General features: G+C 43.0%; 1 protein-coding gene across 1 annotated transcript in view; it reads right to left on the bottom strand.

The window, feature by feature from the left end:
- Positions 1-733: 733 nt before the first annotated feature.
- myo1eb (myosin IEb) overlaps positions 734-26,610 on the bottom strand; it is a 26,553-nt gene continuing 676 nt past the window's right edge. Inside the window, exons 2-27 of the mRNA XM_028442131.1 lie at positions 23,734-23,871; positions 23,562-23,651; positions 23,384-23,478; positions 23,220-23,307; positions 23,060-23,149; positions 22,827-22,958; positions 22,520-22,654; positions 22,307-22,439; positions 22,041-22,237; positions 21,890-21,970; positions 20,721-20,807; positions 20,571-20,657; positions 20,326-20,493; positions 20,147-20,232; positions 19,996-20,077; positions 19,042-19,247; positions 18,832-18,976; positions 16,858-16,972; positions 16,612-16,781; positions 16,373-16,518; positions 16,050-16,196; positions 15,687-15,844; positions 1,590-1,658; positions 1,331-1,520; positions 942-1,105; positions 734-881 (exon numbers count right to left, since the gene is read on the bottom strand). Coding sequence (XP_028297932.1) covers positions 805-881; positions 942-1,105; positions 1,331-1,520; positions 1,590-1,658; positions 15,687-15,844; positions 16,050-16,196; positions 16,373-16,518; positions 16,612-16,781; positions 16,858-16,972; positions 18,832-18,976; positions 19,042-19,247; positions 19,996-20,077; positions 20,147-20,232; positions 20,326-20,493; positions 20,571-20,657; positions 20,721-20,807; positions 21,890-21,970; positions 22,041-22,237; positions 22,307-22,439; positions 22,520-22,654; positions 22,827-22,958; positions 23,060-23,149; positions 23,220-23,307; positions 23,384-23,478; positions 23,562-23,651; positions 23,734-23,871 — 3,276 coding nt within the window. The 3' untranslated portion in view covers positions 734-804. The remainder of the gene's footprint in view (positions 882-941; positions 1,106-1,330; positions 1,521-1,589; positions 1,659-15,686; positions 15,845-16,049; positions 16,197-16,372; positions 16,519-16,611; positions 16,782-16,857; positions 16,973-18,831; positions 18,977-19,041; positions 19,248-19,995; positions 20,078-20,146; positions 20,233-20,325; positions 20,494-20,570; positions 20,658-20,720; positions 20,808-21,889; positions 21,971-22,040; positions 22,238-22,306; positions 22,440-22,519; positions 22,655-22,826; positions 22,959-23,059; positions 23,150-23,219; positions 23,308-23,383; positions 23,479-23,561; positions 23,652-23,733; positions 23,872-26,610) is intronic.

Here is a 26,610-nt window from a genome sequence, read left to right as displayed (position 1 = left end):
TAATACATGTATATGTGTAACTTCACATGTATCTGTGTAACACTACACATGTATCTGTCTACACGTTGTATCTGTGTAACACTACATATGTATCTGTGTAACACATGTTTCTGTGTAACATGTTTCTATGTAACATCTATCTGTGTAACACTACACATTTATCTGTGTAACACTACACATGTATCTGTGTGACACTTCACATGAATCTGTGTAACACATGTGTAGGAGCCATATTGCTCATTGTTCTAATTTTATGGTTGTTAGAAATAATTTTGGTTGAATGGTCTGGGAGTGGGAGGGGCGTGTGGAGTCAACGTGGTGTTAGTTAAAATCGGATGAGAGTGGAGCCACACAGTCTTTTGACCTCTCTCTCTTAGCTCTCTCATTTTGCTTTTGTGGATTAACCTGTTGCTGTTTTTCTTCAAGTAAACATTTAAACTTTACTATGTGGTCCTGTGGATTTTTTAGACGTATGAGGAGTTCTTTTTTTGGGAGCGTCAAACTAAGGCTGCACTCAGTGGACACCTACAACATGTATCTGTGTAACACTACACATGTATCTGTGTAGCACTTCACATGCCTCTGTGTAACACATGTATCTGTTTAACACTACACATGTATCCGTGTAATACATGTATCTGTGTAACACATGTATCAGTCATGAGAGTATTTCCTTTCATTTTCAAGAATGAATTCAACAAGAAAACAAATAAAGACGAAGAAAAAGAAAAGATAGCATTAAAAACATCTGTTTATTCAGCAGGTTTCCATGGTAACACTGATGCTGACAGCAGGGATACAGCTTTAGATCTTCTCCACATAGTTTCCAGGAAACATTCCCTCTCTGCCTCGTAATCGACCGAACCACCAACCGGACGGATCTGTAGAGAACCACTGCTCATTATTATCATCATCACCATCATCACACCATGTGATCGTACCTTCTGTGAGGATCTCTATGGTGTCGTCAGCATTAAAGCTGAGTTCGTCGGTATCCTGGGCGTCGTACGCATACAGCGCTCTACATTGTGGGGTACGGGGCTTGGGTTTGGGTCGACCCGCTCCAGGAAGAGGCTTCATATCCTTTGAACGGCGCCGCTGCAGCCTGCAGGCAAAGAGCAGGGCTTAGAGTTCCTGGTCCTAAAGTAAAACCGATGCTTCTCCTCTTCCCACGTTCATTCTGTCAAAAACTCTTTCAGAATAAAATTCCATTTAAATGACCTTCGGACACAGGACTGGAATATTCTTTTCTAATCAAGTGTTCTTAATGAGCTTATATTTCCAACCTCTAACAGAGTAAATCAGAGGCTTGTGTGGAGTCCGGACTCACCCGGCCGCACCCTGCTCAGGGACGTTCATGAAACCCATGTCAGGGTTTGGTGTTCGAGACGAACGGTTCTGGTTCTGGTTCTGGAGGCGGGGCAATGTCGGCTGCTCCATGCTGGACTGCTGCCTCAATGTCCCGCCTCTTACAATCTGAGGCCCCGCCCCACGAGACCCACCCCCCCGAGAAGACGGACCTATAGGAATACACAATTTACCAATAAGAACAGCCAATCAGAGAGAAGCATTTATCACCTGAGGGTCACCTGAGTGGCTGGTGGCCGGAGCCTGTTTGCCCCGGTATATACTCTTACGGACATCAATCCTCGTTGGTCCTGAAGGAGAAAAAACACACATTTTAGCTCCTGATACACAGCTTTGAGCTTTGTCTCAAACATACATTTTTCCTGGTTTTTCAACAAGTTCAGTCCCGTTTATTAATAAATAAACGTCTGATGAAAGCAGCAGTGCATTTCAGGGGTGTCCCGATCCGATATTAACTCACTCAGTGCCATTGACGAGTTAACTCGTCATTTCAAATCCAAACGCTCAGTGCCATTGAAGAGATAACTCCTAATTTGCATTTTTTAAAGGGGATTACTAGAAAACACCCTGGCGGAGGTCCCTCATCAATATCTAAGCTGTGGGGTGTTGTAGTGACCAACTGTGCCCTGAAGATGGCAGCAGTGCACCTTTAGATGAGAGATTAGCCACTGATGCTACCCAACAAAGCAGGAAGAAGCAGGAAAAAGGGAGATTATGGCGCTACAGAGTGATATTGTGACGTATCCAGCAGCTCACAGCTCCACATACTAACACAGAACATGTGTGGACCTGAGTGGATTATTGAGAATGTTGTGATCGTGAGATAAAACCATCAACTAACAGGGCCAAACGGGTCATTCCTGCGTGTCGGAAGGAGGGGGGAGGAGGGGGGTGTGTGTGGAGGGGGGTACAAAATACCCCCAGCCTGTGAGCCAGATAGCAAAATAATAGATGACATGTAGGAGGTAGCAGCACACCTTTGGGTGAGAGATCATCCACGCTCAGCAGAGTTCAGAGGCAGAGAGGAAAGGGGTTTATGAAACAGAAAATGGCGCTATGTACGAGGGTTGACGTTCCCAGCAGCACACACTCGACCAGAACATGTGTGGAACTCATGGATAGTGTGGCGATGGTGAAATAAAACAATAAAAAAAACGGGGCAAGCAGTGACACTCTGCATGTGGGGAGGAAGAGGAAGTTGCGTGTGTACAGACTGACGTAAGAAATCCATTCAACTCTGAACCAGATAAAAAATAATAATTTTGTTGTAGTGTGGTAATTTCACCTATAGATGGCACTGTTTGATATTCCTGCACAGAGTGTCTCTCTGTCTTCTGTTTGTCTGTTGTGACGCAGTAGTCAATAAAGTTTTTTTTTTATGTCTAACTCTGCATCAGGTTATGGGCCCAGGTCGATGCTAAAAAAACCTGTCTTTACACAGAGCTGTGTGGAATAAACAGTGTTGTGGGACTGCACAATGGATGAGAAGCTGTTTATAGACAAGCTGAGCGGACCGGAGAACTGGGCGACATGGAAGTTTCAGATGGAGCACTTGCTGAAAGCTAAAGGGCTATGGGGTATGCTAACGGAGACGGATATGTTAGCCGCAGATGCTAATGCCAATGCACAAGCTGAGTTCACCAGACGGAGAGAGAGAGCATTCTCTATGCTAGTGCTGAATGTAAGTACACCCCAGTTGTATCTTATTACAAGCTGCCAGTCTCCCAAAGACGCATGGACTACGTTGAAAGCTCATTTTGAGAGAGATACTGTACGTTAGCAAATAAACTGTTCCTGAAGAAAAAATATTTCCGGTGTGAAATGAAGGAAGGAGATCACTTAAATGAACATTTAAAGAAAATGAAAGTGCTCACTGATCAGCTATCAGCAATAGGAGCTGTAATCGAAGAAGACGACCAAATTGTAACACTTTTAGGCAGTTTACCACCAAGTTATGCAACTATTGTCACTGCACTAGAAACAAACATTGACAGTCTGACACTGCAGTTTGTTCAACAAGCTTTAATAAATGAAGAGCAAAAGCAGGTGAATGCTAATGAAAGCTAGTGTTGTTACGTCGGCTGGTGCATCAGCCATGTCATCACAGTTTCCAGGAAATCTGCAGAATAACTCCAGGTCAGGAGGAGCAGAAAAAACAAACGGTGTTACAAATGTGGAAAGGAGGGTCATATTAAGCGTGAATGTCCAACTTTGAAACATAAAGTAAAAAGAAAAAATCACAAGGCTAAGAGCATGGTGTGTGACGATGCAGAAAATGAAAGTGCTTTTGTCACTAACGAGGCAAATCTGATTGACGGATCACAACAGAGTGAATGGTTGATTGATTCGGGCGCATCAAAGCACATTAAGATTAAGATTAAGATTAAATCGGGCTTTCGCCTTTAATTGGCCATGTAATGTTAGTACATTATTGGAATTTGTCTTCTGCACTTAACCCATCCCTGAGGAGCAGTCGGCAGCCATTTTGCGGCGCCTGGGGAGCAGTTCGGGGTTAAGGGACTTGCTCAACATCCCACAGTGACGGCCCCGGTGAGGCTTGAACCGGCAACCCTCCGATTACAAGCCCAGCGTCCTTAACCACTAGGCCACCACTCCCCCTTACATGATGTGTAATAAAGAAATTCTTCAAGAGTACCAAGAATTAAAAAAAACGCAGTCTGTGAAACTCGGTGACGGCAGAGTAGTTGACGCCCTAGGAATAGGAAACATTAACATGAAAATGACATTCAAAACAAGTGATGTAAAAAGTGTCAAAATGTATGATGTGCTGTATGTTCCAAAGCTGTCTGGGAATCTATTTTCAGTGGGAGCAGCTACCAAGAAAGGAAATACAGTGCAGTTCAGGAAGTCTCGTTGCTACATACGTGGAAAAAATGGAGCTCTTCAGGGAATGGGAACACAAAGAGCAGATGGACTATCAGTTGGATGTTGAAAAAAGTGTTCTTGTCTGTCATAATGCATCGGTAGCAGCCAGCCTGTGGCACCAACGGCTCGGTCACACCACCGAGCTGAAGGAACTCAAAGATCTGGTGAATGGAGTAGATCTCTCTGTAGAAACAGTGGATCCTTTCTGTGAAGGATGTGTGGAAGGCAAGCTGCATAAAAAACCATACAAGCCGATTGGAGGAATTCGTTCCAAACACAGAATGCAGTTGGTTTATAGTGATGTCTGTGGTCCTATGCAGACTGAATCAATAGGTGGAACAAAATACTTTGTGACTTTCATCGATGATTACTCTAGATGCTGCAAAGTATATTTCTTGAAACATAAGAATGAGGTGCTGAACAAATTTAAGGAATTTGAAAAAATATTCACAAATGAGTGTGGACAGACAGTTAAAAGGCTGAGAACAGACAATGGTGGGGAGTACACATCAAAGGAGTTTCAAGAATATTTGAATGCTCAAGGTATCCAGCATGAAATGACTGTACCTCATTCGCCACAACAGAATGGTGTTGCAGAAAGAAAAAATAGGACATTAGTTGAAGCAGCAAGAAGTTTGCTTTCACATGCTAAGTTGCTAAGTAGCCACAGCAGCTTACATACAGAACAGACTGCCCACATCTGTCCTGAAAAAGGACACACAAAAAAAAACCTGACATGAGTCACATGAAGGTGTTTGGATGTGCTGCTTATGCACATATCCCAGATGAAGAAAGATGGAAGCTGGACAAAAAGGCTGTAAAACTACGTTTTGTGGGATATGCAAACAATGTTAAAGGCTATCGCCTTTATGATGAAAGGAAAAGGAGGATTCTAATTCGTCGTGACGTTGTTTTCAATGAGTCAGACTTTGACATGAATCAGGAAGCAGAAGTATCCTGCTCAGAGAACCAGGTAACCATGGAAACTGAGAGTGATACACAAGATGAGGTCATTAATGATGCCACTGTAAGAACAAGTGGCAGAACCAGGAAGCTTCCAAGGAGATTTGGATATGATGAGTTTGCTGACACAGTTATTGTTGATCATCATGCCAATATGTGTCGTACGACAGAGCCATTAACAATGAAAGAAGCAATGATGAGTCCTGATCAAAGGGAATGGCAGGAAGCGGCTGATTTGGAATGTGAATCGCTGCTGGAAAATAACACATGGGAGTTATTAGATTTACCAAAAGAAAGAAAAGCAGTAGGATCAAGATGGGTGTTTAAAGTTAAGCATCATAGTGATGGACCAGTGGAAAGACTTAAGTGCAGACTCGTCGCCAAGGGCTACTCACATTTGTATGGTGCTGACTATGATGAGACTTTCTCACCAGTAGTACGATTTAGCTCTATTCGTACACTACTTTCCTTTGCTATTCAAAACAATCTACATGTGCACCAGATGGATGTTGTCACTGCATTCCTCAATGGACATCTAAAAGAAGAAATCTTCATGGAGCAGCCAGAGGGATACATCAAACCAGGGCAAGAACATCTGGTATGTAAACTAAAAAAATCAATCTATGGACTGAAGCAGTCTCCTCGTTGCTGGAGCAAAGCTTTCACAAAGTTCATGTTGGAACTTGACTTCAAACAAAGCACATCAGATCCCTGTGTATTTGTGAGAACAAGAAAAGAGCTTGAAATACAGTTTATGTGGATGATGTCATTTTGATTACAGAGTCAACTGAGAGCATGAAAGAGCTGAAAACTGCTCTCAAGGAGCACTACAAGATGAAAGACATGGGTGAGCTGTCCTATATCCTGGGCATCTCAGTGGTTCAAGACAAAGAAAATAAATGTGTCTTTCTCCATCAGAAGCATTATATAGAAGCCATTCTGAAAAAATTTGGAATGAACAATGCAAATCCTGTAGCAACTCCTGCTGATGTCAATGTAAAACTGAAAAAGATGGATGGTGTTAGTAAGCCAGTACAGCAACAAGAATATCAGTCAATGGTTGGAAGTCTGCTGTATGCTGCAATGGCCACACGACCAGACATAGCTCAAGCTGTGAGCGCTGTATCAAAGTTCAATGCAAATCCCAATGCTACACATCTGACTGCTGTGAAGAGGATATTCAGATACTTAAAGGGGACAGTGAACTTTGTACTGAAGTATGAGCGGTCGGAGATTGGAGCTTTGATCGGATTCTCAGATGCTGACTGGGCTGGAGATCAGGATGATCGACGTTCGACAACAGGCAACATGTTCCTACTAAACGGAGGAGCCGTGAGCTGGCTCAGCAAGAAACAGGCAACAGTTGCACTTTCAACAGCTGAGGCTGAGGATGTCGCACTCAGTCAAGCTGCTCAAGAAGGTATCTGGCTGAGACGCTTACTGTGTGATCTTGGAATGGAGGCCACGCCCACAGTGATCATGGAAGACAACCAAGGAGCCATCGCAATCGCAAAGAATCCGGTTGATCACTCCAGAACTAAACACATAGACATTCGCTACCACTACATCCGTGAATGTGTACAGAATGAACAAATAGAGCTATGTTACTGTCCAAACAAATGACATGAAAGCGGATATCTTGACAAAGCCTTTGGCTAAACAGAGGTTGAAAAACTGAGAGAAGCGAGTGGTCTTTTTTCTTCTTAAGAGGTTGTGCTTGACAGGTGAACGCCGAACGCTGCCTGGTCAAAGTAATAAAAGGGAAAAAAGAAAAATTGTTAAGAGTTCCAGTGAAATCGCTGTAAACAAAAATGTTCTTAAAAGCGATTGTAATTGTAAAAGAGTTCCAAGAAAAAAAATCCCTGTAAACAAAATTGTTTTCCTGAAGGTAATTGTGAATGTTAAAGTTTTTTTTGTTTAAAAAAATATAAGCCACAATGACAAAAGTTTTTTTGGTGTGAGAGCAAAGGAGAGCATTGGCTCTGTATTATTATTTGAATGATTTCAAATACTAGTGTAAAATTAAGTGGGAGTGTTGTAGTGTGGTAATTTCACCTATAGATGGCACTGTTTGATATTCCTGCACAGAGTGTCTCTCTGTCTTCTGTTTGTCTGTTGTGACGCAGTAGTCAATAAAGTTTTTTTTATGTCTCACTCTGCATCAATTTTTTCCATCAAAAGCCTGGTCTCAGTGTTTGTTTTTTTTATGTTTTATATAAGGAAACAATGTTCAGATGTTAGAGTTGTCACTAAAGCAAAAAAAAAAAGCTTTAAAGTCACTGACAGGGTTTTTTTTTTTTTTTTTTTACAAAAAGGCTTTTTTCTCAGCATTTTGCTCTGAAACTGAAGATTTGTGTAAAACTTGCTCTCAGAATCTAAAGAGAATGTAAATAAATGTAGCGTTGTGTTGTGAGTGTTGTTCATTTAAAGTCTTTGGGTCCACAGAATTTTTTGACAAAAAACCCACCATCACCCTAAGAGCAGAACAGGCTAAAGAACTGGATCATATGGAGATAGATCTAGGGGTACAGCTATTCTAATACATAAAGGTGTCCCATTTGTTCCAGCATCCACAATTGCAGATGAGAACGGCAGGTTTATTACCGTATCCAGTAAACTCTTTGGTTCACAAATTGTTTTAGCTAATGTCTACGAACCCAATTGGGACAATGTCTGATCTACATACACATCATTTGATATTAGGTGATATCTAGATAGATCCAAAATGTATCTGGTTTATTAATAACGAAATTGATACATTTTTGGACATAAACCAAAGCCCAGGTATGTCTTATGTAACAATCTGGGAGTCTCTCAAGGGGTACTTGAGGGATCAGTTTATTTCATACTCCTTGTTTGAGAAAAAGAAACGCACACAACGTCTCTCAGCTCTACCTAAGAAAGGGAAAGACAACATGGACTGTGCTTCCTATCGGCCAATCAGGATTCTCTGTTCAGACTACAAATTTCTGTCTAAAATTCTCTCACAGCGGCTTGAAGCAGTGATTCCTGATATCAGTCAGGCAGTTGAGGAAGTTGTGCTTTTCCTTGACGCTGAAAAAGCGTTTGATCGGATGGAGTGGAAATCCCTTCTTGCTGTTCTGGAAATATTTGGATTCGTCCCAGCATTCAGCTCTTGGATTGAGCTGCTGTATAGAGCTCCCAAAGTGTCAGTACGTACCAACTCTATGGTCTCAAATTATTTTCTCCTTTATCGTGGGGTGAGACAAGGCTGCTCTCTATCACCATACTTGTTTAACTTGGCTATTGAGCTTTTGGCTTGTGCCCTCAGAGCGGAGGAAAACATAGCTGGAGTCCAAAGGGGGGGGTCTATTCATAAGACTTCTTTATATGCGGACAATCTTCTCCTCTACTGATACATTAGCTTCCTTACCTCGACTCATAGACATGTCATATTGGAAGAATTTCGAGTTACAAACTAAATTTTTCAAAAACTTATTTCTCTTGCGGGCAAGATTAATTCAATTAAAATGTCTGTGTTGCCTCGTTTCCTATATTTATTCCAACTGATTCCTCTTTTCTCACCTAAATCATTTTTCTGTGATCTTAATACTCACATTTCCTCTTTATTTGGCATGGGTCCACTCTGTGAGCTAATAAATCTCTTTTAGACATGCCTAGATCTATGGGAGGACTAGGTCTGCCCAACTTTTTATTCTATTACTGGTCAGCAAATATAGCAAAGGTTATTTACTGGACCTCAGTGTTTAAGAACAAGAGAGGTCCCCTGTGGGCACATATGGAAGTCTTTTCTCGTTCTTACACCGCTCCCATTTCTCATTTGTGCTCTTTGCTACCAGTAAAAGCCATCAATAATATTAAGAGAATCCTAACATTTGGATTTTTTACCTTAAAGAGCTTGAAAACAACACATTGGTTTCAACAAGGTGTGTTGGAGCAGGAACACATCCACAAGTCTCAGGAATCCAGCCCTAAAGGACTAGAGTCCGGCACCCCTGATACTACACAGACTGCATCTCACTAAAGTTGAGGTTTTACGCTAATACAGATCCTAGCGTAAAATTAGGATGTTTTATGAATGCACAGCATTACACTCTTTTTGGAGCAGTATTTTTGAAGTGTTGTAAAGCATTTTCCAGTCGACAGTTAAACCCAGCCCGCTAATGGCTTTATTTGGCGTACCAGATGGAGACGTAAATATAACCATCCCCCAAGCAAACTTTGTGGCATTTGCCTCACTTCAGGCTCTGAGGCTTATTCTATGTAACTGGAAATCGGATAAGCCCCCATCATTCATATCTTAGGTAAAATAAATGTCTCTAATTCCATTGGAAAAGCTTAGATACAATAAATCCAAATCAAGACAGAAATATACTGATACACAGTCAGCATCTATCTATTAATTGGGACTGTCTGCGTGTGTGTGTTTGTGGAGAGAATATCTCCCCAACACGGTGTCTGATCGAGCTGAAACTTTTGTAACAGCTTGCACATAGTCGGAGTTTCTGCATCCATTATTTTAGACCCTTTTGGCGATTACATTTCAAAATGTTTATTTTCATTTCATTCTTGAAATTGCTGCGGAATCAATGCGGGTTACATCGGACAGAGGGTTAGACCGGAGAGGGGGGAGGGGTGTCCAAGCAGCCACACTCAGACTGATATACTAGCAAAGCTCTCAAGTTTCACGCATTGGGCGGACAGGCAGCGGTGCGCGCACACATACACGCACACGAAGAAATGCTAAAAAATTAGTTTTATTTGTATGAATTTGGATCTTTTATCAGATTCTACCTAAACTGCTGCATTGGTAAAAACTTTATTTATCAATTTATCATGTCCCATAGAATTAAACCAGGGAAATCACACACATTATTTTACTTTACACCCACGAATAAACCCCTTAATAACACTACAGACTACAGAGTATGTACATCTCTTTGGACATCCAACTTTCAAACACATACTCATTTGGCCATAATTGACAACTCTACTTAAGCTCCTCCCACTTTCTGAATACATACTTCCAATGGGCACTGTACTAGTTCCACACCACGCCTGCAATCGTGGGCTGAGGTTGTTGTCCACGGACATAGACAGAATAACACAAAAAATGGCATTCCTCCTCTGCTTACTCTCCACAATCGTTTTGAAGCTCTCTCATATGAAAACGGGGACAAACTCAGTCCAATTAAACCGACTGGATTAAATCCCCACCGGCCAAAAACCTCCTCTGTAGCCCGTCAAAACCTCCTCAAAGCTGCAGTCCAGAGGCATGCTACTGCTGCACCGCTTCACTGCCAGCTGATGACGGAGGATCACCCACAGACATCAGCGACCCTCGTGCTGTTAGAAGCAGCGCCGCTTCAACGCCAACCGGAGCTGATAACAGAGACTTTCCCGCAGCTTTCTACAACCCGAGCACCACCAGACGTTCCCACACAGACGCCCCACCATCAGTAAACTCCAAGGACAGAAACTCCACCACAACCAGCCGTGATCCGCCCTCCGGACGCTCCCGGTCAGTATAACAGGCGCACACCCACTCCTAACTCTCTCTTCCTGCAAACTACACTCATTATCAATGATTTAATAACAAGGAATATTAGACTCTTTAATGTCATCACACACTGTATTCCAGGTGCTACAGTTCACACTATCTTGTGTGCTTTTCTAATCATTTGTATGCTAATAAATCTATCTGAAGATAACAAGGAACTTCGAAAGAAGATGAACTTTTCTTTTGAACTGGAGGAATGCAAACAACATCTGGGAATGAAAACTGCAGGGAACAAGGACGACACAAACAACGATGGAGAGGAGGAGGAATGAAAAAAGACAACACTGACTACAGAGGAGAATAAATCCTACATAAAAAAGGACAAAAAAATAAATGAAATTGTGTTCAGAACAACCTAAGACTGTTTGACCAGAGAGACGAGCTTTGATGTAAATTTTCTGTGTTCAAAACAGGGGACGGCACTTGGATAAGCAAACTGCTTCTCTCGTCTCCTTTTTCGGCATGGACAAAACAAAAAAAAAAAAAAGGAATAACAAAACTTCTGTGAATGCAACCATGTCGGAAATAAACTGAATAAATAAATTAAAAAAAATGATTACATTCAAAATCTACTTATTTACTAAAGCTTACATCGCATAATTGCGATAATTTAAAGTGGACAAGGTCCCCGCTGTAGTGATCGCTGAGATCACTACGTGCACCCAGTATAAAACGAAACCTCGTCTGTAGTGGTAGCATTTCAGAGCATGGCGGAAGCTGCAAGACATTTAATAGTAATATTACTCTAACCACTAGGAACAAGCGTATCATAGTGTACCATGTTTTAATGCAGTTTGTGCCTTCTCCTCGCCCTCCAAGGGCTCTTTTTTCAGTTTCAGGTGTCTTGGTGCAGGAGCTGGTGGTTTCTGATCGGTGGTTTGCAGCTCAACTAGTCTGGGACACTCTGATGGACTATCCCTCTATTCTATTCTGTTTGCCCTTCTGTTCACAAACACCAACCAGTCAAAGCGGATGGCTGCCACCTCTGAACCTGGTTCCACTGGAGATTTCTTCCTATAAAAATGAGGGAGTTGTTTCTTCTCATTGCGCTAAATGCTTGTTCATATGGATCTTGTTGGGTTCTTTCTTTTTACTATGGACTTTATATTTTGTTCAGCGCTTTGAGATGACTTTGTTGTATTTTGCGTTATATAAATAAAGGTGATTTGAATTGAATGTGGTTTACGCCTTTAACTTAGCTGTGGCAAAAATATTGACAAACTGTTCCAGTGATTGAAGACGACAACACACCACTCTACCATGAAGACAGAACGTTAACTCATTCAGTGCCATTGACGAGATATCTCGTCATTTCAAATCCAAACGCTCAGTACCATTGACAAGATATCTCGTCATTTGCATTTTTTCACGGGGATTACTAGAAAACACCCTGGCGGAGGTCCCTCATCAATATCTAAGCTGTGGGGTGTTGTAGTGATCAACTGTGTCCTGAAGATGGTAGCAGTGCACCTTTAGATGAGAGATTAGCCACTTATGCTACCCAGCAAAGGAGGAAGAAGCAGGAAAAAAAGTTAGATTATGGCGCTATGAAGTGATATTGTGACATAACCAGCAGCTCACAACACCACATACTAACACAGAACATGTGTGGACCCGAGTGGATTATTGATAATGTTGTGATCGTGAGATAAAACCATCAACTAACCGGGCCAAACGGGTCCTCCTTGCGTGTCGGGGGGAGGGGGGAGGAGGGGGTGTGTGGAGGTGGGTACAAAATATCTCCAGCCTGTGAGCCAGATAGCAAAATAATAGGTGACATGTAGGAGGTAGCAGCACACCTTTGGATGTGAGATCATCCATGCTCAGCAGAGCTCAGAGGGAGAGAGGAAAGGAGTTTACGAGACAGAAAATGGCGCTACGTGCAGAGCTGACGTTCCCAGCAGCGCACACTCCGACCAGAGCAAGTGTGGAACTCATGGATAGTGTGGCGATTGTGAGATAAAACCATAAAAAAACGGGGTAAGCAGTGACACTCTGTATGTCCGGGAGGAAGAGGAAGTTATGTGTGTGCAGAATGACGGGAGAGAAAGTTGGAGGAACGCCAAAATACAGTAACATCTATTCAACTCTGACCCAGATAGATAAATAATAATAATTTTGCCATCAAAAGCCCGGTCTGTGTTTTTTTTTTTTTTTTAGTTATATATAAGGAAACGATCTTCAGATGTTAGAGTTGTCACTAAAGCAAAAAAAAAAAGCTTTAAAGTCACTGACAGGGTTTTTTTTTTTTACAAAAGGCTGTTTTCTCAGCTTTTTGCTCTGAAACTGAAGATTTGTGTAAAACTTGCTCTATTCAACGGCTGATTACAAAAGAATGAAACGAGGCAGAAACAATTTTTTTTTTTGATGTAGAGGCTTCAATCTTTCAGAATCTGGTGTCAGATTTCAGATGGTAATAGTAGAAAATATTCTGTGGGTCTTTAAAATCAGTCAAAAAGCTCAAAAACGGCTCATACTGAGGGGGGTAGAAAATCTCAGAATGGCTGGCACTGAATGAGTTAACGTTAAAGGATTTGAAATATTTTTACCTACAGCAGCAGCGTCACATAATCACGATCCAGTTTCAAAGCTTTCTGCGCAATTTCTTTTACCTCGACTCCTACCAACGTTAACGGCTGCCGTTTTTGGCACTGCTCATACACAGACTCCCTTTTTCATTTAGAGGTGTAATCGTTCAGGATAAAGGCTCGGGACAGACTCTGGTTTCAAGCAGCGAACAGTGATCCCCAAGACGTAGTCTCCTGGTGTGAAGTGTCTGCTGCAGACATTAGAACTCGCTTTTTAATAGTAAACGTTGCTCCTGAACCTATATTTGTTAAGCTTCACTGTTATCAGGGAAGGAGTGGAGCGTTATATAAGGCCGCTCTATTTTTAGGAACAACCAGAAAAAGTCAGGGCCTTATGGAGTTAATGCAGCTTCTTTAATTCCTGTGGTGACAGGTAACACAGGTAAAATTGTTAAATTAAAGAAAAACAAAAAGCTTAATAGAGATAAAAATGTGACTCCTATAACATGTCATCCAAAAAGTCCACCAGTGTCTCCAGTAAAGTCTTTAAAATTAGCTCTTCTTAATGTTAGATCTCTTGTTAACAAGTCACTACTAATTAATGATATTATTTTAACACATCACTTGGACTTTTTATTTCTTAATGAAACGTGGTTGAATGATGGTATCAGTAATACTATTCTCAATGAAAGTTCACCACAAGACTTTATTTATTTAAATAAGTGTCGTACTTACAGGAAAGGTGGTGGAGTTGCTGCCATTTTTAAATCAATATTTCAGTGCAAAGAAATAATATTTGGTGATTTTATCTCCTTTGAATATATGTCATTCTTACTGAAGGGTGATTCAAGAGTTCTGTTTTTAGTCGTTTATAGACCCCCAAAATATTGTGGAGAATTCATGGATGAGTTTGCTGAACTGCTGTCAGTTGTATGCACTGAATACAACTTTTTTGCTTTAATGGACACTTTTGGTCCGACACACACTCAAGGTCACACTTTGGATCTGGTTATCTCTAAAGGTGTTGATATCTCTGCTGTTGATGTAAGAGACTTAGCTCTATCTGATCATTTCTGTGTCTTTTTTGACCTAGAGACTGTAACATCTGTTCCCCCTAGTTATGTGTGTTTAAACAAAAGGTACATAAATGACAACACAAGTGCACAGTTTATGGAAGCCATAGCAATGACACCAACACTGAGTGGTGAGACAGTTGATGATCTTTTGGATGAGTTTAATACTAAAGTCTGTGATGTCATAGATGTGGTGGCTCCAATCAAAACTAAGAGAAAACCAAACACACAGAAAACACCTTGGAGGAGGACTGAGATAATGCAGAATTTGAAATCTGATTGTAGAAGAGCTGAGCGTAAATGGAGATCAACAAAACACCAAATTCATCTAGAACTGTACAAAATAAGTCTGCGAAAATTCAATGATCGCTTGTTCAAAGCAAGGCAGCAAAACTTTTCTGAAATTATTACCAAAAATGTCAACAACTCTCGTACATTTTTTTCTATAATTGAAAAGCTCACAACCCCCCAGATCAGATAGCCCCTGAATTACTGTCAAATGGAAAATGCAATGAATTTGCTGTATATTTGAAAAAATACAATCAATAAGGTCAAACATCAGAACAAACCAGCAAAATAACAAAAAGCTTTAACAGCTTCAACCACAATGACTATTATTAATTAGTATTATTATTAATGACTCAGAAAGATCAGGAGAAACTGGTCCATGCTTTTATCTCCAGCAGACTGGACTATTGTAATGGTCTTCATCAAACATCTACAGCTGGTTCAGAACGCTGCAGCTCAGGTCTGAACCAGAACAAAGAGGTCAGAACACATTAGTCCAGTTATAAAGTCTTTACACTGGCTCCCAGTCAGCCTCAGAGGAGACTGTAAAGTTCTGCTGCTGGTTATAAATGTGTGAATGGGTTTGGTCCAGAATACATCAGTGAGATGTTAGTCAGGTATGAACCCAGCAGGTCTCTGAGATCTATGGACACAGGTCAGATAGTGGAGCCCAGAGCTCACAGTAACCATGGTGATGCTGCTTTTAGTTGTTATGCTGCAAAGAAGTGGAACAAACTGCAGCAGAGCTGAAGTCAGCATCACATGTGAACATTTTTAAATCAAAGTTAAAGGAACTTTTTTTCTCTACTGCATATGATTGAGAGAGAGATTTATGGTCATGTACAAATAAATTTGCCTTGCCTTTGGCAATTATAAAACAGCCCGCTACGCTACTGTTGTTTAGCCGTTGCCCTGACCGCAACAGGAAGTAGGTTTCCACAACAAGTGTGTATTTCCAGTACAAAATACAGACGTTGTGAGAAAGGTCTATTGGTCCATAGAACACTGGAGACTATCACCATGGTTACAGAGACTTACTGGAGTTTTTGGGGAGTCCGGGTCCGATAGAGACCAGTAAGACCTTCCCACTGGGCTTCAGCACGGCCTGGTCTCCCTCTGACTCCTGAAACTGGATCTGTCTGCTCCCAGAGGAACTGAACGGGCCCCAGGAACCTTTCTTCACCTTAAACTCCAGACTGAGGGACAGACACAGACGACACACAGCTTTAGACAGATACAGACACACATCTACAAACAGGCATAGACACAGCTACCGACAGACACAGACACATGACTACAGACACACAGCTACAGACACACAGCTACAGACCCCCGGCTACAGACGCGCACAAACACACAGCTACAGACAGACACAGACCCACGGCTACAGACAATACTGACAGGTTGTTGAACTTCAGTGGGAGTTTCCTGTCCATCGTCTCCTGGTAACGTTTCACCAACAAACTCAGAAACTCTGTTTTAAAAACGCTCTGAAGGACGCTGTCATACTCCTGCTCATGGACAATGAACAGGTCGTCCTGCAGAGTGCTACACACACGCACACGCACGCACACGCACGCGCACACGCACACGCACGCACACACACACACACACAAATAAATCAGCATCCTGTGTGTGCGTGCTGAGTCAGCAGTGTGATCTGACTGCCGTTAGGGTCAGACTGGTCGTTATGTTATCCAGTGACTCTGGGTTTGGTTATGTACCTCATGGAGACAGACTGGATCTTGCTTAGGTCCATCTTCCTCTTTAGAACCTCAGTGATCTGACCTTTGTCTGGACCCTGTTTCACCTTCTCTCGTCCAATCAGGTAGAGGAACTTTGGTGTGAGGATCAGGTCCCGTTTCACCGTCTGAAAGCAGAACAAACCACCAGATAACATGATTACCATTGGAAGCAGAACACACTCCTGCCTCAGAGGTCAGAGGTCAGGTGTTGTCCTCACCCTGAACCTCCGGTCGTATTTGGTGACCACGTCAGCAAAGTCGATCCTCTCCCTGCGTCCGATGAACCTCCTGATCTCAGGGCGACTGTCGGTACCGATGTAGTCGCCCACAAAGTTCCTGTTGATGCTGTTCCTGCGGCGCTGCTTCTTATTCAGCAGAACGTCAGAGGCTGATGGAGAAACAAGGACACGGTGAGAGAAGGTGGGGCTTACAGTCTGTGGACCAGCACAAGCCCCGCCCCTCACCTTCCTCTCTCATCTTCACGTACTTCCTCACAGCCACGTGTTTACGCCAAGCTTTCTGAATGACTCGAGCATAGCCATTAAACTTCCTCTCCCTCATCTCCTCCAATAGGAAAAGCTACAGACAGACAGGTAGACAGACAGGTACAGACACAGATGTACAGACAGATAGTTACAAAGACAGTTACAGAGACAAACAGTCACAGACAGACAGACAATTACAGACAGACAGACAGTTACAGACACAGATGTACAGACAGACTTTTAGTGACAGTAATGATTAGGGTTCGGTACCACAACACGGTACCAATATTGCACCGGTTCCGACGTAAACAGTAGTAACCAGACCAAATAAGACCCCCCCCCCCAGTTGTTGATTGTGACGTCAGTGCCACTACTCATCAGATTCATAACTGATAGCGAGAGGATCAAAGACCACATGAAGTTTACTTAGAAGCCAAACAATGCACCGTGTCTGATAACCTACGTGACCTGAAGCAAAGCACATCAACAACAGCAGCAGCCAGTGTTTGCTAAATGTTTTAGTGACAATATTAAGTTTTTCTGCAACAATCAGTGGCTGAATTAACAGGTCATTTATTTTATATTATTTTAAAAGATGAAACAATTTTTTTTAAATAACATTAAATCATAACAACAGGTTACATTTATTCTGTTTCTTTATTTTACAGAAATGCTGTACATGAATGAAGTTAACAGTAACATAACTAACTTAGCATCTGCATTGTTTCACCCCATGAATTAAATTCAGAGGGTCCAGCTCTGACAGTGGGGTCTCCTAACCCTCTTCCCCTGGTCAGGGGTCTGTAACCTTTACTCTACAAGGAACCATTGAACCTCATCTCACCTGGATTAAAGTCCTCCTGGAGCCATAAAGACCTTCTCTATGAAGACAATACAGTGTATTATATTATATAAAATTATATAGAATAATGTTTGATTTAATTAATATTGATCATGTAAATGGCAACTTAAAAACAGTTCAAAATAAAATAAATTAACATCAATAAATAAAACAGTATCTTCATCTTTAAATTCTTACACATCTCAGTTTATATGAACACAATGTTTATAAAGTAGATTTTTATAGTTAATGTGTATGAAAGTCTACAAAAAGTAACATGAATATAATAACACATGATCATGTGATCAACACATGCTAATTGCTAATTTCTTGCCACACATAAAACATACATATTTAACCTGTACATTGGTGGTTAAATGAATCTGTTCCCACACAATTAAAATCTGTATTTTCTTCCAGAAATAGTGTTTTTGTTGGTTTAGTTTCTTACCAGGGATTTAAAACTTAAGGTTAGTCACAGGTGGAGGAAAGTTGATGGTCTGTAGATGTTGTAGGAGGTGAAGTAGGAATGTGCTGAGTCATTGTACAACGTGATTTATTTTAGGTTAATAAATTGTTATATCATGATTTTATTTGTCATTGATCATTAATAGTCTCTGTAAAAATTAACTATTTATTTCAATAGTTTTTTTTCATTTGGCCCCAGTAAGTAGAGGAAGTGTACAACCCTCTCAGTGCAGCCACAGCTCTACACACAGTGATGACAGAGATGAGTGGATGGAGTGATGCAGCGTCACTAAAAGTCACTTAAAAAGTTCAAAATGTTGACTTTAAATTGCTCGATCTAGACGCTGGAATCGTGTGAGTAGCGTCTCTTTAAAGGGAGGTCACGTGACATCACGTCATTTACATTGATTTAAAATGTAATCTAGTCGCGTTGGGTGTGAACGCACCTTAGCTTTGAAACGAGTTTAATGAACCAACGTGTTGGATGTTAAAGGTCCAGTAGGTGGCAGTAGTTCACCTGGAGATGTGAACACGCAACAGCTCAATCTGCTACATCCGTCCATCCACCATCAATCTACCATCCATCCACTATCCATCCATTTAGCCATCATCCATCATCCATCCATTCATTCTGCTCTTCATACCGACTCTGGAGCTTTGATGAAGACTTTGGACTTCCCTAGCTGGTACTGGTCCTGGTCCATGTTGACTGAGCTGAGGAGGTGTAGCACTCCTTTGCGCTGCTCTCCGGTCCACTGAGGCCATGTCTCTCTGGTCAGGATGGCGTACCTGAGGATCGGACCAATTAATGAGGCCGTTGAGAGACTCCGCTCCTCTGCCGTGTGACCTCTGACCTGTGCAGGAACTTGTTGAAAACACGTCTGTAGGCGTAACCAGCCCGGCGGACTCTGATGTTCTCACGTAGGCCCAGGTACTCCACCTGGTGGTGCACTCGGTTCTCCTCCCAGTCCCTGGGACGCTTGGTCTCGTTGGGTTTGATGCAGCGAATGTACTGGGGCGTGCACTTCATCAGGGTCTGAACCAGAGTGTTGGCCTGTTTCTGCAGTGAGGACAGAGGAGCAGCTAGGGTTAGGGTGCTCTACAGGGACGAGTCCTCCACAGGGACATGTCCTCTACAGAGATGGGGACGGGTCTGCCATAGGGACAGGTCCTCTAGGACGAGTCCTCTCAACAGCAGTGTTTCTCAATTGGGGGCATGTGTAACCCTATGGTACGTGATGGCACTAACGGGGATATTTGAGAGAAAGAGAGAGTGGAAAAAGTAATGATAAATTGTCAGTGTTGGTCCCACACCAGGCGTGAGATGACTGGAAATGATTAGAAAAAACTATAGAAATAAATCTATTCAGGAGCCTCTAAATAAGTGTTTATCAATTTTGTGGTCGGGACCCCATGTGGGGTCGCTTGAAATTTCTGAAAATTCTAAATATATTTATTGAAATCTTTTAATTATTATTATTATTTTTAAGTTAAACTACACACAATTTTAAACACCTGTATTTCTATACAGTTCAACTAAATAAGAAAAACTAATTCGAGAAAAAAATGGTCTTGGGGTCATCAGAAATTCTTGATATTAAAATGTGGTCACGATCCAAAAAAAAATCACTCATTCATTCCATCATTATGGTTTATAGTTTTCTACGGATAATGTTGAGTCGGACAAAAGTGGGGGAACTTGGATTCGGAAGTAAGAAAAATGGGAATTAGAGCCAAAAAAGTTTGTTTAGAACCACTGCTCTACTGGGACGGGTCCAAACACTGCTCCTGTCCCATCTGTTCCTCACCTTGATCTTACTGCTGGCTGTAGATGGTCGTCCTCTTTTCTCAGCTTCCAGATTCTCAGGAAACAAACCTCTGATAAACACACTAACAGCACAACACAATGTATTCACACGCGCACGCACGCACGCACGCACGCAGGCACACACGACTTACAACTCACTGCTCTGCATCAACTCAATGATGTCATTGAACAAAACATCTCTGTTCCTCTCACAGAATCCAGCGACATCGTATGACACCTACACACACACACACACACACACACACACTTGGTGAGCTCACACCACACAAACACACACACTGATGAGTGAGTGAGTGGTTCTTGTGGGGACCTTGCCGGCGTAATGGTGAACGATGAAGCCTCGGTTCCAGCTGCTGAAGTGTTCGTGGGATCCGATCTGACCCTGAAGTTTCTGCAGCAGCGTCTGATCAGCGCCTTCACCTTTAGCGTGCATCGTAGCACACACGTCATCCAGCACGCTCATTATCCCTGGAGGATTCTGACAGAAACACACACACACACAGACAGACAGTGAGTATCCACATGACGACAGCCTCCTGCTGATTGGCTGCTCACCAGCTTGGACTCGATGAGGTCACAAACGACCTTGTTGTTGAAGTATTCAATGGGCGACCAGCTGATTCCCTCCTGAACGTACTCCTCCTACACACACGCACACACCAATCAGAAGCTGTCCTGTGACTCCGCCCTCTCAGTGTCTGTCACCTGTTCTGCCTTTAGCGTGAGCTCGATGAAGATCTGTTGAAGCTTCTCGTTCACAAAGTTAATGCAGAACTGCTCGAAGCCGTTTTGCTGAAGGAGAGAGGAAACAGAACATTAGTGTGAAAGTACCAAAACCATCCTGGGAAAGGACTACAACCATCCTGGGAAAGGGCTACAACCATCCTGGGAAAGGACTGCAACCATCCTGGGAAAGAGCTACAACCATCCTGGGAAAGGACTACAACCATCCTGGGAAAGGACTGCAACCATCCTGGGAAAGAGCTACAACCATCCTGGGAAAGAGCTACAACCATCCTGGGAAAGAACTACAACCATCCTGGGAAAGAGCTACAACCATCCTGGGAAAGGACTACAACCATCCTGGGAAAGAGCTACAACCATCCTGGGAAAGAGCTACAACCATCCTGGGAAAGGGCTACAACCATCCTGGGAAAGAGCTACAACCATCCTGGGAAAGGGCTACAACCATCCTGGGAAAGAGCTACAACCATCCTGGGAAAGAGCTACAACCATCCTGGGAAAGGACTGCAACCAACCTGGGAAAGAGCTACAACCATCCTGGGAAAGAGCTACAACCATCCTGGGAAAGAGCTACAACCATCCTGGGAAAGAGGTACAACCATCCTGGGAAAGGGCTACAACCATCCTGGGAAAGAGCTACAACCATCCTGGGAAAGGGCTACAACCATCCTGGGAAAGGACTGCAACCATCCTGGGAAAGGACTGCAACCATCCTGGGAAAGAGCTACAACCATCCTGGGAAAGAGCTACAACCATCCTGGGAAAGAGCTACAACCATCCTGGGAAAGAGCTACAACCATCCTGGGAAAGGACTACAACCATCCTGGGAAAGGACTACAACTATCCTGGGAAAGGACTACAATCATCACTGACACACACAAGGAGAAACCTGCCAGCTGTGCTGCTCATGGGAACATTTGGTGAAGATCCAGCTTCACCAACGAGCAGAGAAACAGACAAATACTCAGTGTTCTTTATCGACTGGTCGATGCCCACGAAGCAAACATTAAGTAAGAGTTCCTGTGGGAACCGACGGTCTTTGTGTCTGTGAGTGGGAAGGGCTTATAAATGTTGGTGGTTGTGATGTCATGGTAGCATTAATGAGAGCAAACATCTGGGGGTTCTCCTACCTGAAAGATCTCAAAGCCGTAGATGTCAAGGACGCCTACGTTCAGCTCCTCCTGCTCCTTCTGCATGGCCTTGTTGATGCTCTGAGGGACAGACGCACACGTGAGCAAGCACACACCACAGAAGAAGAAGCAGCAGGGCGCCGTGACTGACGTCAACCAGGAAATCGAAGAGTCGTGCGTAGAGCGCCTTGCTGAGGGCATCCCTGGTGAAGGCAGCCTGCTCCGTGTTCAGGGTGACGGCGATGGACTCGCTCCTCCCGCCCCACTTGCTGTCCATCACCCGACTGGTCAGTTTGCTGCACAGACGGTCCTGAGGGATCCCCAGGAGGAACGCCGGGAACGCCAGGACTGAGGGAGGGACAGGGTCACCACCAACCAATTAGAGCTGCTTACCATGCTGCACAGGCAGGTTCTCACAGTCCTGGCTCTCCACCACCGCGTAGTTGTTCTCCTCCCTGAAGCTCACATTCCCCAAGTGAAGGATCCCTGCAACCAGCTGGAGAACTGAGTCCTGCTCCTCCACCGATAGACCCACTACTGACATGGCTGCCTGGGGGACAGACAGGACAACTGACATCACAGCCTGACAGACAGGACACACAGGGACAGACAGTACTGACAGCTACTGACCAGCGTATCGTTGAACTCTTTCTTGTCGTCGACGTCCTCCACTGTGAAGGTTCCTGATTGGTTGAGGTAAATGTAGTAGTCAGGGGTCGTGACCCCGAGGTTCTCCTTCTGCTCTCCACTGGCGCCACCCAGCAACTGTACATATACATCATACAGGTGTACATCGTGGTACCCATAGTACTTTTTGAGGTACTTGCGGTACTTATGGTACTTTTTGAGGTACCCGTGGTACTCGGTGAGGTACCCGTGGTACTCGGTGAGGTACCCGTGGTACTTTATTGGGTACTCATGGTACTTTGTGAGGTACCTGGTAGAAGATGTGGAAGTTTCTCTCGTCAGTGTTTTGTGAAACCACTCGACTTTTCTCCAGTAAGAAGTTGGAGATCTTTCCTCCATCAGGAGCTCCGCCTCGACTGAACTGAATCTCAAAGTATTTTCCCTGAAAGAAAGTTAGTGATGAAGATCAGGATGTTACAGTAGGAGAAATAGAAGGTATCAGATCACAGGAGGAGGAGGAGTCATCTATGTGTGTCTGCTCACAAATCTGCTGGAGTTGTTGTTTCTGACGGTCTTTGCATTGCCGAAGGCCTCCAACAGGGGGTTGGACTGTAATATGATGTCTTTGACGTGCTGAACCAGAACCAGAGTTACCATGGAAACCCTCAGCAGGACAACTGACACAACTACAGACACTGATTACCTGCACTTTGCCGCCTCCTCCAGATACTTTGGACACATAGCTCATGATGTACTTAGCTGCTACAGTTTTCCCAGCTCCGCTTTCACCACTAAAACACACACACACACACATAAATATTTGTTTCTTTCTCTGCATGTGGGTTGCATGTTTTAAGCCCCGCCCACCTGATGATGACACACTGGTTCTCGCTGTCAATCATCATGTTTCTGTACATGTTGTCAGCCAGAGCGTAAATATGAGGAGGGTTCTCATACTGAGCCTAAAGAGACAGCAAGGGTTAAACAGCCTGTAGTCTGTCAGTAGTGTGTCTGTAGTGTATCAGCAGTGTGTCAGTAGTCTTACTGCTCCCTGGTAAAGCTCCACTTCTCTGTCGGTGAAATAAGGAAGTTGTTTGAACGGATTAACCGAGATCAGCACTGGGCCGATATATGTCTGAGATAACCAATCAAGGACCAGAACAGCAACTTAGGCCTCTCCCGTTGCCTGTTTAGCCCACCCCATTTGGCGAGGATACAAAGATGTAGTCGTCCATGTATCTCCTCTTCAGGTTGTCCGTAATGGCGTCCTCGTTGATCTTGGACAGCAGCACCATGTCGTCCACACCGCTCACCTTCACGTTCTGAGCCTGCCAATGGTAGCGCTCCTTACTGCCCTGAGGGGTGGGACATGAGCAGACTAATCAGTGACAGAATACTTATACAGACGATCAGAGACAGATGTGCACATTACCAAAAAGAGGAGGAGCGAAAGGAGCAACAGACGCAGCAGGACGCCATGACACAAGGACGTTTCTCTAAAACGTGTTCAACTCATTTCACAAACCTTCTGACAGGGGCATGGACAGATGGAATCAGCCAATAAGATTCAGCCACTCAGCCCATCTCCGCCCCCTCCGTGACCATGAGAGTCGGACTGGGGGTGGTACAGGGTACTGAGTACCCAGAGCCCAAGGCGGGGGGTAAGATGGTTCTTAAGCACAGTTTAGCACAAAAAACACAATGATTCATGCAGCATCAGGCCCATGCTACCATTTGCATTTTTTGAGAGTATTTTTGTGTATTTCTGTTGTCATTTTGTTTGTTTGTTAGTGTTATGGCAATTATTATATTAATCATCATATCATCAAATGTGTGTTCATGTGTCCAATTTGACAGCTACTGACCAGCGTTATACTTTTGAACAGAGACGTTGCTCCTTTGCTGAGTCATGTTAGATTAGATTACCCGCAGTACAGACAGATTGTGCTTTATTCACAGTGCCAGCAACAAACAGTCTCTACTGAAGGTCTCATACTAAAGCTCTGATAAACAGAGTTCTGTAACAGTGCCTACGAATAATAAGATGTGATTCTTGTTTTATGTCTTTCACAGGGTTTAGATGGACGACTCATTCTTTCACCTACACACAGAGATAAGCTCCATCTGACCAAGGCCAAACTCACATGTGGGCACGCACGCACACGCACACACAATTCATCATTGCTCCAACGTCTCCACTGTTGGGGGCATCTGACCCCCTCCTTTTTCTCTCCTCAGGGTGGGACTTTTCTCTATCTGCATAAAGTTTAAGCTGTGGAACTTTCCAGTTAGTTGCTGGCTGCTTGCCCTTCCTACAGGATGGAAGACCTTTTTTTTTTTTATACTCTTTTTCATTTAGTTTATAATAAATCCTTTTTCATAAAATCATCATGCTTTGACTGGACTTCATCATTCAACCAGAGCACAAATCATGTTTCCAAATGAGGGCAACCGCAAATTTGCCGTGACATTAGTACTGTGGGTTTGCAGAGTGTTTTTCTTGTCATTTTCTGTAATTTTGCATATTTTTCGAAGTAATTTTGTATATTTTTCGGAGTAATTTTGTATATTTTTCGGAGTAATTTTGTATATTACTGTTGTTGTTTTGTTCATTTTTGTAGTAGTTTTGTGTGTGTTTGGAGCATTTTCTGTGTTTTTCTCTTGTGTTTTACTGTATTTTCCTGTAATGTTGTAATTATTTGTATTTTTTAAGGTATTTTTGCTCTAGTTTTGTGTATTTTTCTGTCATTTTGTACATTTACTTTGGGGGCCGCATGTGGCCCCTGGGCCGCCAGTTGCACTAAATTATATGTCACAAACAGATTAATGGAATCATTAGGTTATTGTGAAGATAAAAGAAAGCCTCTAATAATAATGCATTAATACTGGTAAAGTTTTCGGGGGAAAAAAAAAAAAGTGTACATAACTTACAGTAGGGTCCCGACAACATGGTTTGACCCAGGGCCCAAAATGTGGTGCTATGGCCCTGTCCGTGGCCCCAGCCCCCACAGGCACACATCTCCATTTCTTCCCCCTCCTCCTAATGTAGTTATCAAACTAACTTCATCTGTCTTTGATTCAGTGAATACGTGGTGGGACGACAGGATCTGTGATGATCTCCCACAGACACGGCCACGGCCAGTGGCTCATCTCACAACCTAGAAGACCCAGACACTGGAGGAGGGTCGGGCCAGCTGTGGGGCTGGGGGTTGCGGTACCTTTTCACCAACCAATCAGAAGGGGTTTGAAAAAAGGCTATTTCCACTACTTGACTTCTGGCTTGGTTTCTGCTTCAGCACATAGGTCGTGGAAAACGTTGTTAAGCTAACGTTAGCGTTACATTCAGGATTTAAGAAGTGTATTTTGTAAAATGGATTGTCTGTGTGTGTTTTTGATTTGTTAAAGAATGAGATGAGGAAGCCTATGATAGTGATAGGATTTACATTAATGCACAGCAGTGGTAGGATATAGTTTATATACAGTAGATCTATATATCAATAGTGGCTCGCTAGCCCCACGGGAAAACAAACATATTCTCGACCTAATTCTCGACAGTAAATCTCATGCTTATTCAGTGCTTACAGCAACTATTTGTGAAATATTACGACAGTTGGTGGTAAGAAATCATTGACACATACCAATATATAAATGGGGCCCAATACCCCGTACGTGTCAAGGGGCGCCAGGGACCTCATTTTTCAAATGACTACTCCTCCGGTCCTGGCCGTAGTTCATCCCAACTTGTTTCTTAAGAATATTATATTTTGAAAAGAGCTACGAGATGACAATTGTTGTAATGTGCGCTATGTAAAAAAGTTGAATTTTATTGATATCTAGGATGATGTTTAAAAAGCTCTCACACGAAGGTTGATCATTCCCATCATTCCTGGAGCTGTAGGAGCTTGTCCAGGTGAGATGTTTGGACACGCACTGTGTGTGTGTGTGTGTGTGTGTGTGTGTGTGTGTCTATATGTGTGTGTGTCTATATGTGTGTGTGTAGCATTAAATGTTGTTTGTGTACTCACTGATGCTATTGTTGTTCATTTATTATAAACGCTTTTTTTTAATTGTGTGTCACGTTATTACTCAGTATG

Source organism: Gouania willdenowi, unplaced genomic scaffold, assembly GCF_900634775.1.
Source record: "Gouania willdenowi unplaced genomic scaffold, fGouWil2.1 scaffold_3_arrow_ctg1, whole genome shotgun sequence".
In the NCBI taxonomy this organism is placed as follows: Eukaryota; Metazoa; Chordata; class Actinopteri; order Blenniiformes; family Gobiesocidae; genus Gouania; species Gouania willdenowi.
The sequence above is the reverse complement of the archived record's forward strand: the minus strand, read 5'-3'. Positions and strand labels throughout refer to the sequence as shown.